General features: G+C 38.8%; 1 protein-coding gene across 1 annotated transcript; it reads left to right on the top strand.

Annotated features, from left to right (window-relative positions):
• The first annotated feature begins 1,740 nt into the window (after positions 1-1,740).
• LOC104117850 (NAC domain-containing protein 90-like) lies at positions 1,741-2,544 on the top strand. The gene has a single exon (XM_070199440.1). It carries the CDS (start codon positions 1,741-1,743, stop codon positions 2,506-2,508), a length of 768 nt encoding a protein of 255 aa, XP_070055541.1. The 3' UTR covers positions 2,509-2,544.
• Positions 2,545-15,560: the final 13,016 nt, after the last annotated feature.

The following is a 15,560-nucleotide window of genomic DNA, read 5'->3' on the forward strand; positions in this document are numbered from 1 at the left end:
AACTTTAAGTATTATTCCCTCATCAAAGTATTTTCAGTTTCTATATATATATATGTAAAGTATATAATATATATTCTCATAATCGTTTTACTTGATATAAATAAGAAACAATATACATGTGCTTAGGGGCATAAATTTTATGAAAAAAACATTTCATAAAAAGAACCGAAAAATGTTTGATTGATTTTTATATAGAGCCTTCTCAGTGCCCGGAGAGGTTTAAAATTAGTTCTAGTAATAAATTCAGCCCATAAAATGAAAGGGCAAAAAAAATTAGAAATCCAAGCAACTAATTTAGGGTTTATATCAAACATTAAGGAGGAAAGTCATGAGCACTTGCTAAGAAAAGTGGCTAGCAGAATAAATATCATCTCAACAAACATACCTCAACTTGGATTTTGTTTGGAGATGGTAAAATGTAATAGTTGCTCGGAAATTTTGAATCTTTTCTAAGTAGAAATCCCTTCATTTTCGATATTAACCATTCCGATCCGAGGAGTGTTTAGCCCGTTTCTGATTTGGTATACATACACCATTTCTTGTTGCGAGTTGCTTCTGATCTTCCATGATCAAGTGCTCTTGACAATTGAGTTAACATGAGAATTAGGAACGTTTTTAGGAAGAGATAGATATAAGAAGGTATAGCAAATATATGTACGGTTCTTTTGTTTAAGTTTTGGTGTATCTGTAATTTTCAATAATTATTAATTTATTTAGATGAAAAAATATAAAATTAACTTTATGTAAAGGAGATTTTCTAGAAAAGAGCCGATAAAAAGGGATGATTGAATGTTTCTTTTCCGAAAAATCTGTGTATTATAACATCTATTTTTATTTTAATAAGGTTTTCAAGTGGCTTGTTAATAGATTGCCACTTGACTTGTTAATAACTTGTCACTTGACTAAATGACAAGACAAACTTTATTCCTTTAATATATATATATATAGATTGTTAACTAGAAATTTTTTATCGGATGAATGGAGTTAGAAAAAATAAATAAGATGTAAATAAATAAAAGAAAGTAAAAGGAAACTAGTATCCAACCGAAAAAAGAGAGAAGGTAACTAGTAGCTTAGGAAATAGGAATGGCAATATAAGGAAAGAAAGTAACTTGAGTCCCAAGCGCAACCCTCCCAAGAATTGTTAATTAGAAATTTTCTATTAGACCAAATTGCAGTTAATTACCTAAAGTAAAAAATTAAAAAACCTTGAAAACGGAAAAGAGGAAAGTAAGTACATTATTCTTTAATTTCTTAATCTTTCTTTATTTTTTTAAGAAAACTATTTACTAGAAATTTCCTATATACTGGATAATGAAAGTATGTTAAAATAAATAAAATAAAATCGAGAAAAAGGTAAGCAAATTATATTTTCAGATTCTTCTATTAAATTGCGGAGTATTAAGTTAGTTAAAAAAACTTACGTATTGTGAAAATCAATAAAGAAAGTAACTTAAGTCCCGAGCGTTAACCTTCCGCAGAAATCAACACCTTTTCCTCTCCTAAAAATTTGTTTCTTAAATTTTCTCTGTTGGAATTAACCTGATCAAATATCTATAAATAGTCAATTACAGCATTCACGTCAATAAGCTTCCTCCATTCGTTTAGGGTTTCGTTTCATAGTTCGTCTTCTAACTTGAGAGAACAGTAGTGGTTCTTGTCTTTGCATATTGCGGCAATTGCTATTGTCTCATTCTTGTGTTTCTCTATAAGCAAGAAAAAGAGACGACCATATATACCATGTCGACGGTACCAGTTGCACGCCGTCATACCATCGGTGTTCGGTTTCACCCAACTGAAGCAGAGTTGATAAACTTTCTGAAAAGGTTCCTAAAGGGCGAGCCTTTGCCAAGTGAATGCCCTAATTTCCAACTTGCCGATATCTATGGAGACCAACCACCATGGGAGATATTTGGAGCTTCTGATCATCCCGAAAAGAAGGTTCGCTATTTTTTTACTCGGTTGAAGAAGCACAAGAGCGAACATACAAGGGTACGTCGAACTTGCGCCAACGGGACATGGAAAGGCCAAATAGGTATTGATCCTATCAAGAATGGTAAGGGAACTGTGGTTGGGTTTAGAAGATGTTTCAAGTTTCAAACTAGTCGTAGAAAAGAAGGAGAGCACAATAAAATTTGGCTGATGAAAGAATATTCCGTCGGGGATGATTTCTTTAGAGAAAATAGTATTCCTAAGGAGGATATTGTTGTGTGCCGAATCAAGAAGAATATAAGAGCTGATAAAAATCATGGGGTAACTATGGAGGAACAAGATGTTGCCAAAATAATCGAAGCTATGTTGCATGAACCTGATGAAGATTACTGCACAACAGTACAACCAACACCAATTTGTCAAGCCGAACATCAAGTCATGGACGAGACTCAGAAGATGAACGAACATAATAATAGCAGCTATATTAATGACTGCTCCAACTACCAAGAACAGATCTATTGGGCTGATGATGTGCTCCTAGATATTGACGATTTTGGTGATATAATTTGCTGTTAATCTTCACAATCTTGAATAATGAATGATGGAACCAGAACGCAGGGAAGGAGAGAGCAGCAATCAGTTTACAACTTTATTGAATGAAGTTTACTCAATGAAACTTATAGAAAAGTAGAGCTTCTAGCTAAGTAATAGTGTCTCATCCGAACAAACTTCTTAAGAGAAGCTTGCCAGAAGATTTTACTTGTATTCGTGTATATGGAGTATCACTTAATAATTTTGCCATGATTTTACCTATATTATTCCTCTAGTATATCTTGTTCGTTTCGCTGAAAACAATTATCTTTTGTTGTTTCGATTGCGAGACCCATTAGGAAAGATAGGAAATGTATCTGCGCTTTGAGTGAGAAAAAATATATCTTACTTTCACACATACACACAACACCATCTTACTACAATTTTCTTATATTTTTTTTGAACACTTAACAATTTGAACCCTTATAAGTACTATACACATCGTTGTTCGTGATATCGCAATGAATCTCTCTTAATTAACTTACATGTTGTAAAGGATTTCATCCATCAAGTTATGCCCTCTGATTTAGTTTACATGTACAATCTAGTATCCCATATATTTTGGATTTCTTGTCACATTCTTACTGGTTTCTCTAATTCCATATACATTAATACATATATATATATATACGCGTAATCAATGTTGGTGCAGCCTTTAATTTTGTAAATCCCTAAAAGTTTTTATTCTCTTCCGCATATTCAGAGGGGCGGCAGAACTGGTCCATATTAGGGATTGTTGACATTTCATATCTGACGTCGTCTTCAAAGATAGGTCTAGTGAGTAGAAGAAGTGCAGAAGCGTCCATGACTGTTCAATCTATTCTATATCAATCTATTAGGAACAAATGCTTCTCTTATTAAGTATATGCTTCATGTCGTTGCCAAATATCTGACCATAAATAATTATTTTGAGGCACACCAATTTTGAGTTCAACTTTGGTCACTTACCCTAAATTATAAGTCGATGTCAATCTTGTTGTTATCTTGAAAAATATAGGTCTGACGATATTAACACTACTTGATTTCCTTGGTTTGAATTTGATAAATTTTCTCTGATGTCAAGATTTTTGGGATTAAACTAATTTTGGGCGATAAAAAATAATTATTTTGAGACACACCAACTTTGAGTTCAACTTTGGTCACTTACCCTAGATTATAAGTCAGTGTCAATCTTGTTGTTATCTTAAAAAATATAGGTCTGACGATATTAACTGTACTTGATTTCCTTGGTTTGAATTTGATAAATTTTCTCGGCTGCCAAGATTGTTGGGATTAAACAAATTTTGGGCGATAAAAAATAATTTTAGGTGCATAGATGGAAAAAGTAGAGGAAATATCAGCAATTAATGGGAAATATTCAGTATTAACTAAGTTTTAACCATGGTTAAGATTTGGTTTTAGTTAATATAATATATATTAAAATGTGACATGTGTCACTCAACTGAGTAAGAACTTGAGGAAATGGAGAGGAGCCAAATACTAATGAATGGAGCATTTATTTTTGGAAGTAAAGAGAAAACAAAACTAAAAGCCCATAATATGTGAATAGCAAATTGTGAATGTGTTTATTTTGTGATTATGTGTGTCATTCAGGAATAATGCCATTATTGAAAACACAAATTTTCAAACTTCCAATCAAAATTTTCGAAGAGCTGTATTTAGTAAAGTTGTTTATAATAAATTAGTTTTGACCAGTGTTTTAAAAAGCATGGGCGTAAGGCGAGGCGTTTTACATATACCTCAGCGAGGTGTAAGCCCCATAAGTATTTAATTTATTAATATTTCATAAAATAATATAATTACAATAAATATTTATAAATAGGTAAAATTACATAAAAATTAAAGAAAACTATAAATATGTGAAAAATATATATAGATATGCTCCATCCTCAAAAAAACTAGTCAAAATAATCCATTATACATTACTTACAAGCAAAATTAACCTGAGTTGAAAAAAATAAAAAAATTTACATGGAGGAACAAAAATGATGACTAACCTGCAATATGAACTTTGAACTTGCTGATATAATGGAAAATGAAGTTTTCTTTGTATTTGCAAAAAACAAAAAAATTGACTATTCGTTGCTTTTGGGAGATAGTAGCAGACTAGCGGACAAGATAAAGAATTAGAAAATGCCATAAATGTCATGACCCAAAATCCTAACATGTCATGATGGCGCCTATCTCAATACTAGGCAAGCCGACAATATCAATAACCCACACTTTCTTTTAAATACGGAAAACATAATAATTAAGTTTAAGAGTAAATCCCACAACTACTGGATATAAATACACTCCCAAAACCCGGTGTCACTGAGTACATGAGTATCTATACATTACAAATCTGGACAACACGGTCTATAATAGTCTGAGACCAAATACAGTAAACAAGGAGATGGGGAAGGAGAGACAAGGTCTGCGAAATACGGCAGCTACCTCTAAATCTCCGAAAAATCAACTATGCAAAAGAATCCACACCCACTGTGTCCGGGATTACCTGGATCTGCACACGAAATACAGGGTGTAGTATGAGTACAACCAACTCAGTAAATAACAATAATAAATAAGAACTGAGAGTAGTAACGAGCTTCACAGCTAAGTCCAAATACAGTAATTTTCAACATAAAAGGGTAGGCATGCGCTCTCATATTCAACATTTAAAATTCCACAGTAATTTCATATCAGCTTGGACTAAAACAGAAGATAATGTCTTTTAGAAATTTCCTAAATAGTGATATATGACAGCTGAAATGCAGCAATGATGAAATCAATGCACCCTCTAAGAGTAACAGTCACTCAGTCCTCCCATTCACTCCAACCTCACAGTCACTCTTTCCTCACAGTCACCCATTCCTCTCAATCACTCAGCACTCGGCACTCGCACTCGCACTCGTGCTCAGTAGGTACCTGCGCTCACTAGGGGTGTGTACAGACTCCAGAGAGGCTCCTTCAGCCCAAGCGCTATAACAAGCCAATCATGGCATAAATCAACAAAACATGTTGCGGTGTGCAGCCCAATCCCATAAATATCCTCACAATTAGGCCCTCGGCCTCACTCAGTCATCAACGTCTCCAGTCTCTCAGGCTCTTTTAAATCATGATAAGCAGCCCAATAACAATAGTATGATGCATCAATAATGAATAAGAGAGACTGAGATGTAATATGCAAGTAAAAATTACTACTGAGTATGAAACAACAATTTAGCAGATAATTAAACATGTACACGCCCTCTATGGATCCCAACAATGTCAACACAAAGTTTAAACATGATTTATAGATTAATTTATCTAAATACGTTGAAAATGTACGGATGTCAACAGATTATTCAACTACACAGTTCCATGGAATTGACCAAGTCACAATTCTTACGGTGTATGCTCACACGCCCGCCACCTAGCATGTGTGTCACCTCATAACCACTCAGTGAACACATAATCTGGGGTTTCATACCCTCATAACCAAATTTAGAACTGTTACTTACCTCAAACCGTATAATTTTTTATTCTGCAATGCCTTTGTCCAGCGAATAGGTCTCCAAACGCCTCGAATCTAGCCACAATTAATCCGATTCAGTCAATAAAAACTATAGAAATTAATTCCATATGAAAATACAAATTTTCCATTAAAAATCCGAAATTTCATCCAAATATCGCCCGTGGGTCCCACGTCTCGGAACCCGACAAAAGTTATAAAATCCGAAAGCCCATTCATCTACGAGTCTAACCATGCCAATTTTACCTAATTTCGACATCAACTCGACCCTCAAATCTTCAAATTAAACCAAGAGGGCTTTCTAAACTTTCCAACTTAATTCACCCATTAAATGTTAAAAACAGCCATGGATTCGGGTAATTTGACCAATAATGAGTTTAGAATACTTATCCCGTTGTTTTCTTTGAAAATCTCCGAAAAATCGCCTATTCCCGAGCTCCAATCCGTTAAAAATGGAATATGGGATGGAGTCCCATTTTCAGAACTTAAATATTCTCTCCAGGCATTCCTTCTTCGCGAACGCGACAGGTCCCTCGCGTTCACGAAGCACAAAATTGTGTTGTCCATACATTGCCCTTCGTGAACGCGAGACACAGCTCGCGAACGCGATGCTTTACCGGGCGAACCTTCGCGAACGCAAAGGCAAAAATCCACACCAGCTATTTTCTTTTCTCGAATGCAATACCCAATCGCGAACGTGATACCCAATCGCGAACGCAATTGACAACCTCGCCTGCCCCCAGCTTCTCTTCGTGAATGCAACACCCCTCTCACGAACGCGAAGAGCAAAACTTGCCTGCCTCAAGTTCCCCTTCGTGAACGCGAGAGACCACTCGCGAACGCGAAGAAGGAAACCATACATAGGCATCAGAAAATTTCCAGCCAAGTTTCAAGTTCAAAATTCATTATGTTAACCATCCGAAATTCACCCGAGGCCCCCCGGGACCTCAACCAAACATACCATCAAGTCACAAAATATCATACGAACTTAGTAGAACCCTCAAATCACCTCAAACAATACTAAAACCACGAATCATACCCCAATTCAAGCTTAATGAAATTAAAAATTTCCAACTTCTACATTCAACACTGAAACCTATCAAATCAAGTCCGATTGACCTCAAATTTTGCACACAAGTCATAAATGACATAACTGAGATATTCCAATTTTCAAAATTGGAATCCAGCCCGATATCGAAAAGTCAACCTCCCGGTCAAAATTCCCAAAACTGCAACTTTCGCCATTTCAAGCCTAATTCCACTACAGACCTCTAAATGACAATCCGGACACGCTCCTAAGTCCAAAATCACCCAACGGAGCTAACAGAATCATCAAAATTCAAATCCGGGGTCATTTACAAATAAGTCAACATCCGTTCAACCTTTACAACTTAAGTTTTCAATTATGAGACTAAGTGTCCTAATTCACTCCGAAATCCTTCCGCACCCGAACCAATTAACTCGGTAAGTCATAAAACAACTGTAAAGCATAAACATGAGGAGTAATTGGGGGAATGGGGTTATAATACTCAAAACGATCGGTCGGGTCGTTACATTCTCCCCCTCTTAAACAAACGTTCGTCCTCGAACGGGTTTAGAATCATACTTGGAGTCTCAAATAAGTGTAGGTATTTGCTACGCATATCCCTCTCAATCTCCAAGTAGCCTCTCCAACTAGCTGGCCTCTCCACTGTACCTTAACTGACGCTATGTTCTTTGACCTCAGCTTTTGAACCTGCCGGACTAAAATGGCCACCGGCTCCACATCATAAGTCAATTTAGTGTCGAGTTGCACTGTACTGAAATTCAAAATATGAGATGGATCCCCGACATACTTCCGGAGCATAGATACATGGAATACTGGATACACACCTGATAGACTAGGTGGCAAAGCAAGTTCATAAGCCACCTCTCCAACCTTCTTGGGTATCTCAAAATGCCCCATATAGCGAGGGCTCAATTTTCCCTTCTTCCCGAACCTCAACACACCCTTCATGGGTGAAATTTTGAGTAGAACCTTCTCCCCAACCATGCAAACAACATCACGGACCTTTCTGTCGGCATAACTCTTCTGTCTAGACTGCGCCGTGCGAAGACCGTCTCCCATACAAAGCCTCATACGGAGCCATCTGAATGCTCGACTGGTAGCTGATATTGTAAGCAAATTCCGCGAGTGATAGAAATTGATCCCAAGAACCCCCAAAATCAATGACACAAGCGCATAGCATATCCTCCAATATCTGAATAGTATGCTCGGATTCTCCATCCGTCTGAGGGTGAAATGTTGTACTCAACTGAACCTGTGCGCCCAATTTTTGCTGCACTACTCTCCAAAACAGTGATGTAAACTGCGTGCCCCGATCTGAAATGGAGGACACCGGCACACCATGTAGGAGAACAATCTCGCGGATATAAATCTCAACCAACCACTCTGAAGGTCCGTGGGAGTAAAATACGCGGATTTTAGTACCCACTGGAATAAAATACGCGGATTTGGTCAACCAATCTACAATCACCCAAACAACATCAAACTTCCTCAAGGTCCATGGGAGCCCAACAACGAAATCCATAGTAATATGCTCCCATTTCCACTCCGGAATTTCAAGTCTGTGAAGCAATCCTCTCGGTCTCTGATGCTCGTACTTTACCTGTTGACAATTTAAACACCGAGCTACAAACCCAACTATATCTTTCTTCATTCGCCTCCACCAATAGTGTTGCCTCAAATCCTGATACATCTTCGCGGCACCTGAATGAATGGATTATCGTGAACTATGAGCTTCCTAGAGAATTAACTCATGCAAACCATCTACATTAGGCACACAGCCCTACATTCGTAATACACCGTCATCCCAATAATGACTTCCTTGGCATCACCGTGTTGAATCGTGTCCTTAAGGACAAGCAGATGGGGGTCATCATACTGACATTCTCTGATACGATCATAAAGAGAAGACTAAAAACCACGCAAGCCAAAACTCGACTCGGCTAGAAAATATCCAATCTAACAAACTAGTTGGCTAAGGCCTGAACATCCAAGGCTAAAGGCCTCTCTACTACCGGTAAGTATGCTAAGCTGTCCAAACTCTCCACCTTACGACTCAAGGCATCGGCCACCATATTGGCCTTTCGGGGATGATAGAGAATGGTGATGTCATAATCCTTAAGCAACTCCAACCACCTCCGCTGCCGCAAATTAAGATCCTTCTGTTTAAACAGATGCTATAGACTCCGGTGATCAGTATAAACCTCACAATAGACACCATACAAATAGTGCCACCAAATTTTCAAGGCATGAACAATGGCTGCTAAAACAATGTCGTGGACTGGATAATTCTTCTCATATACCTTTAACTATCTAGATGCATAGGCAATCACCCTATCGTCTTGCATCAGCACTGCTCTGAGACCGATACGCGATGCGTCATCCGACCACCTGAACGTAGCACTTTTCTGGGTCAATTTAGTCAAAGGCAATGCAATAGACGAGAAATCCTCCACAAAGCGACGATAATAACCGGTCAAGCCGAGAAAACTCCGAATATTAGTAGCTGAAGATGGCCTGGGCCAACTCTGGGCTGCCTCTATCTTATTCGGATCCACCTTAGTTCCTTCACTAGACACTATGTGTCCTAAGAATGCCACCGAACTAAGCAAGAATTCACACTTAGAGAATTTGGCATATAGTTTCTCCTCTCTTAGCCTCTGCAATACAATACCCAAGTGTTGCGCATGCTCCTCCGGGCTACGTGAGAACACCAAGATATCATCAATAAATACCACGATAAATGAATCAAGATATGACTGGAATACACTATTCATCAAGTGCATAAATGTTGCTGGGGCATCAACATCTCTCACAGAGGCCAAATATGACAAACACCCCTTCCCAACGATACGTTGGGCCTTTAAATAGGAAATTACTCTGCTTGGAACATAATCTAGTGAACCTCTCCATTCGACCTTCGGCAACCCTGGCATTGCTAATGTCACGTTTTTTGCGTGACAGTCCAGAATAGCATGACATGGAGACAACCAATGCATACCCAAGATTACATCAAAATCAACTATACTAAGCAATAAGAGATCAACTCTAGTCTCCAATTCCCCAATAGTTACCACACATGACCGATACACACATCCCATAACAATAGTATCGCCCACCGGCGTAGATACACGAACAGGAAAAACTAAGGACTCATGGGGCATATCCGGATAATGAGTAAAGTATGATGATGCATACGAATAAGTAGAACCAGGGTCAAATAGTATAGAAGCCTCCCTATGGCACACTAAAACAGTACCTGCGATCACTGCATCTGAAGTAATAACATCTGTTCCGACAGGAAAATCATAGAATCGGGCTTGACCGCCACTTGATCGGCCTCCCCCTCTTGGGCGACCCCTAGCTGACTGAGCCCCACCCTGAGATGGCTGGGCGGGTGGCAAAGTAACTTGTGTTGAAGTCATAGTCTGACTCCTCTGCTGCACTGGACCTCCAGGGCGATGAGGACACTGCCTCCACAAATTCCCAAACTCCCCGCACTCAAAGCAGATCCCCGGTATTGTTGGTGGTGCAGACTGAATCGGGCCCCAAGAACCAAAATAACTGCTAGAAGCACCTGGTGCAAATGAACCCTGAACTGAAAGGGCACGGGATAAACTTTGGGCTGGAGGGAAACCGAGAGATGGCTGACCCTGATGAGAATTATATAAACCATGGCCAAATGATGCACCACGGTGAACTGGACGACCCGTCTGAACGTGTCTGTAAGGAAGGCCCCTGCCGTGGTAAAACTGACCCCCTGAAGAACACCGTTAAAATGACCTAGTCCACGAGGCCTCTTGGCCTCCCTTTCTGAATGCTCCTGGCTACGGACCATCTCTATCTGCCGAGCAATGTCAACTACCTCATCAAAAGTAGCACCAGATACCCTCTCCTGAGTCATAAGTAACCGCAGCTGATATGTGAGGCCATCAATGAATTTCCTAATACTTTCCCAATCAGTGGGAACTAACCAAGCTGTGTGATGATCCAACACAGAAAACCTCATCTCGTACTGGGTCATAGACATGCCATCCTGCCGAAGCTGCTCAAACTATCTGCGCAGCTCCTCCCTACGAGACTGCGGCACAAACTTCTCCAAAAAAAGAATAGAGAACTCCTGCCATGTAAGTGGTACTGCACCGACCGGCTTGTGCCTCTCATAAGCCTCCTACCATATGAAGGCAGCCCCAGAAAACTAAAAAGTAGTGAACGAGACCCCACTGGTCTCCAGAATAACCATTGTCCGTAGCATCCTCTGGCACTTATCCAGAAAACCCTGAGCATCCTATGACTCAGAACCGCTAAATGATGGAGGTCGAAGCCTCCCAAATCTCTCAAGTCTCCGCTGCTCATCGCCTACCATAACATGGACTACCCAGCCTGAGTAGTTGCAGTCGGTTGGGCTGGTAATGCCCCCGGTATCTGAAGTCCCTGCACTACCTGATCTGGAGTACGGGCACCAGGGGTATGAGTACCTCCCCCGGCCTAAGAAGTGGCAGGTACGACCTGAGCTAAAACCACCTGAGCAAGGCCAGTGCAAACTATCAATATCTGTGCTAGAGCCTCCTGAAGGCTTGGAATCACAATAGGTGCAACTGGTGCCTGAGCTGGTCCAAACGGCTCAACTATATCCGGGATATTCTCTAGAGCTGGAGAAACTGGTAGTGTTACAAGTGCTGCTCCAACTGCTGTATGAACTATACCTCGACCTCTACCTCATCTCTGGCCTCTACCACGGCCCCGGTGTAACACGCCAAAATATTTCGAAGTACTTAAGCGCTATTAAGAAAGTTGGTGTGCGCTAATTATATTATTTTATATGTAGACTAGGACTATTAATATGATGGATATCAATTGGATATGATAATAAGCGTATGAGGCATATTATAAGTGATGTGGGGTCTAAGGAGAGCCCTAAGTCTAAGTCAAGTTGGAAATTATATGATAGACTAAAGTTCCAAATGGGTACGCATAAGACCAAACTTTGGTCGAGCATATCTACATATTTATATATAAGGAGTTATATGAGGATCTACCTATTGAATGAAAGATCTTAGAGTCTAGTTTCTAACGCTTCAAACCGCTCATCAATTGGACACTCCTACAAGAAGTTATTACCAAATTACCAAAGGTTGGAAGAATGTGATTCTGCGGTCAAATGTGCCACCGCAGAATCATTATGCGATTGCAATACTATTTATGCGACCGCAAAATGGTCGCAAACCTGGCCAGTGCAGCCCAGTTCTGGCACCAATTTTGTGGTCCATTTTGCGACCCGCATACCAATTGTGCGGTCCATTATGCGACCGCATAGCTGATTTCGGAGGGTTAATTTTCCTATTTTCATAACATGACCCCATTTTGATAAATATGCTTTGGGGCTCATTTTGAAGGCAAAAATCTGATATTTTTAGAGAGAAGTGAGAGTGTTCTAGAGAGAAGAAGAGATGAAGTGTGTTGTTCATCAAGATCTTGTTCAAGCCTTGAAATCCAATAAGGAAATCTCACAAGATCTTCACTAAAGAGGTAAGATTCAAACCCCTAGTCTTCAATTTCGAGTTTGGGGTAAAAGATGGTTGATTAGGAGTATGATTCTTGGGTATGAGAGTATTATTTATACATACATGTACCAATAAGGTTTGAGGAAAGATTGTTGAGCTCAAATGGGTAAAGATTGGGTTGAGGAGTGAAGGAAATCTTGTATAAGAACCTTGTAGTTAAATTTGCACACCTAGTATTTGATAAAATGCTCAAATGAGCTGAGACCAAGAATATCTTCCTAATTATGGTTCAATTTTGTTATGTCTCAATATAGATTGGGATTGCTAGAATTTCTGAAATATTGTAGTAGTTTAAAGAAAGCTCAAAGAGAGGTATGTTGGCTAAACTTCTCTCCTAGAATTGAATCCCATGATATTCTTGTAAGTCCCGAGTTATCCATTATAAATTGACTATTCCGGATAAGGTTTGTGTTGAAAGGTATATGTTCAAAATATTTTCCGGATGCTCTTATCATATGGTGTTACCCTTCGGGAATGTGTTCAAAGCATGAGTTGGGTATAAAAATGTTATGACTCCAAGTAGTGTTTCAAGCGAAGGCTATTATTCCAAATTATGTAAGAAGTCTCAATGTGCTTAATACTCTTAATTGCTCATAGGTGTACTAAAAGTCGTGATTGGAGATTCTTTGTTGTCGATAATCTATAAAGATACTTGAAAGTGAAATAAGGGAATTGGGTATATAGAGTGTGACTAACGTACCAAGAAGAAAAGTTATACTTGTGGCTAGTGGTGCCAATAAAATGAAATGATGTGTGAAATATTATGAAATGAGCCTTGATTCGACTATACCAAATTGACTCCGAAAATAGAATTATCCAAAAGCTTATGTACTCAAGTCATGTCTAAATGTGGTTGTTCAAAATAATGCTATGCTTGGTAGGTATTTCCAATATGTTTTGAGCTCTTACATAATCATGAGTTGAAATGGTGTATTTCCCTTTTGGGGAAAAGTATTTCAAGAATAAATGGTGTGTTACTCGTTTATGATTTTAACTTGTGCTTTGATTGCCAATCATTTTACTCCATTTCTTGGAAAGAAATCCATTGTGTTTAAAGTCTTCATTACCAATGAACCTAAAGTTGTGATTTTCGAAATATTCTATTTGTTGATATTTATGATGATAATCCTTGAAAGTAAAGAAATGAAAGTGTGGAATAAGATATACGACTGTCATGCCATGAATGAAGATTAATATGTATGACCAAGGGAGCCAATGAAATAATGATGTTGTAAGTAGTTGAAAGTACTAATGAAGTGATATATGATGTGAAAGGTTATGAGATGAACGTATGCATACTTATGTTTCCAATGTGTTATAAGCTCCTACACCCTCACTAAGAGAGGATATGGTGTTCCTAAATATTTTAAATGTTCTTAATGTCCTATGATCACCCATGGCAAGTACAAGTAAGTGATGGTATGAACAAGAAATGTGGCCGTTTGCCAAAATGAGAATTATGAGGTGTTGTATGTCCCTATGGTTTCAATCATAGTATGTATGCTATTAAAATAATTAATGTAAATGACTTCGACGTTAAGTCTCCAAGAGCCATGAATTTAGCTAATGACCTCAAGATGTCAAGTGAGTGAATAACGAGATGGAAGGGAGATGTCCTATGCTAAATGATGATGAACCTTAAGAAAAGTAATTGGGCCCATGTTCCATTGAAATTGACTTATTGATTTACCATGCATTTGCTAATGTAATGAGTTGTATTTCTCTATAATGAGCATGAACATAAGTATTCCAATGATATGAGAAATTACGACTTTACATGTAATGAAAACCTATGTCGCTTTGAGTTTATATATGGTATTGTGATTGGGATTACACCTCCACCCGCATATATATTGGGGTGAGGCGGTAGGGCCACTTTGTGTAGGGATTGTGGTATTGTGATACACCTCCATCCGCATATATTAGGGTGAGGAGGCAAGGCCGCTTTGTGTAGGGATTATGGTATTGTGATGTACACCTCCACCCGCATATATTAGGGTGAGGAGGCAGGGCCGCTTTGTGTAGGGATTGTGGTATTGTGATACACCTCCACCGCATATATTGGGGTGAGGCGGCATGGCCGCTTTCTGTAGGGATTATGGTATTGTGATACACCTCCACCCGCATATATTGGGGTGAGGGGGAAGGGCCGATTTGTGTAGGGATTGTGGTATTGTAATACACCTCCACCCGCATATATTGGGGTGAGTCGGTAGGGCCGCTTTCTATAGGGATTGTGGTATCGTGATACACCTCCACCCGCATATGTTGGAGTGAGGCGGCAGGGCCGTTTTGTGTGAAGGTGGTTATAGAGGATCCCTGACTTAATATCTATAAATGTTAATGGAAGCTCTTAATAAATTTGCTTGACGTTAACGACTATCTAAGCCTTTTTATTGTTATGATGTTCATCATATTCATGTTGTATTTCCAAGCCCTTGAATAAGTGTAATTGTATTGTGTAAGTAAACATTGTGAACGGTCTATGAGACGCATAGGTGTATAATATGATATGTGAACACTAAGGACAGTCCATGAAATGTATATGTATAAAATAAGAGAGGAAGGTGCCACTTTCATTGGCCTTGTTTGTACATGTTGTTACAATTACATTATATTATGTATTCCACGTATAGTTCATATGGCTCAGTTGATCCTAAAAGAAGTTTAGAATGATGCAAGTATAATAAGACTTGAAATGTGATTCTATGGAATGTTTCGTAGTTTCTTGACGTATTTTATTTGCCTCTTATTTGAGTTACTGTATTTTCATATGCTAATTTTGACTGCCTTACATACGAGTACTATTCCACATGTACTCACTTCCCTTTTGCCGGGGTGCTGCATCTTTTAATGGATGCAGGTATACTCCTACAAGATGATATGGATCTTTGATAGGGATCTTCTTCACTACTCAGCTCATGGTGAGCCCGCT

This window comes from Nicotiana tomentosiformis, chromosome 3, assembly GCF_000390325.3.
Source record: "Nicotiana tomentosiformis chromosome 3, ASM39032v3, whole genome shotgun sequence".
In the NCBI taxonomy this organism is placed as follows: domain Eukaryota; kingdom Viridiplantae; phylum Streptophyta; class Magnoliopsida; order Solanales; family Solanaceae; genus Nicotiana; species Nicotiana tomentosiformis.

Bases quoted from the DNA above. Each gene is read 5' to 3' on its own strand.
- LOC104117850 (XM_070199440.1), top strand. From the start codon at position 1,741: ATGTCGACGGTACCAGTTGCACGCCGTCATACCATCGGTGTTCGGTTT.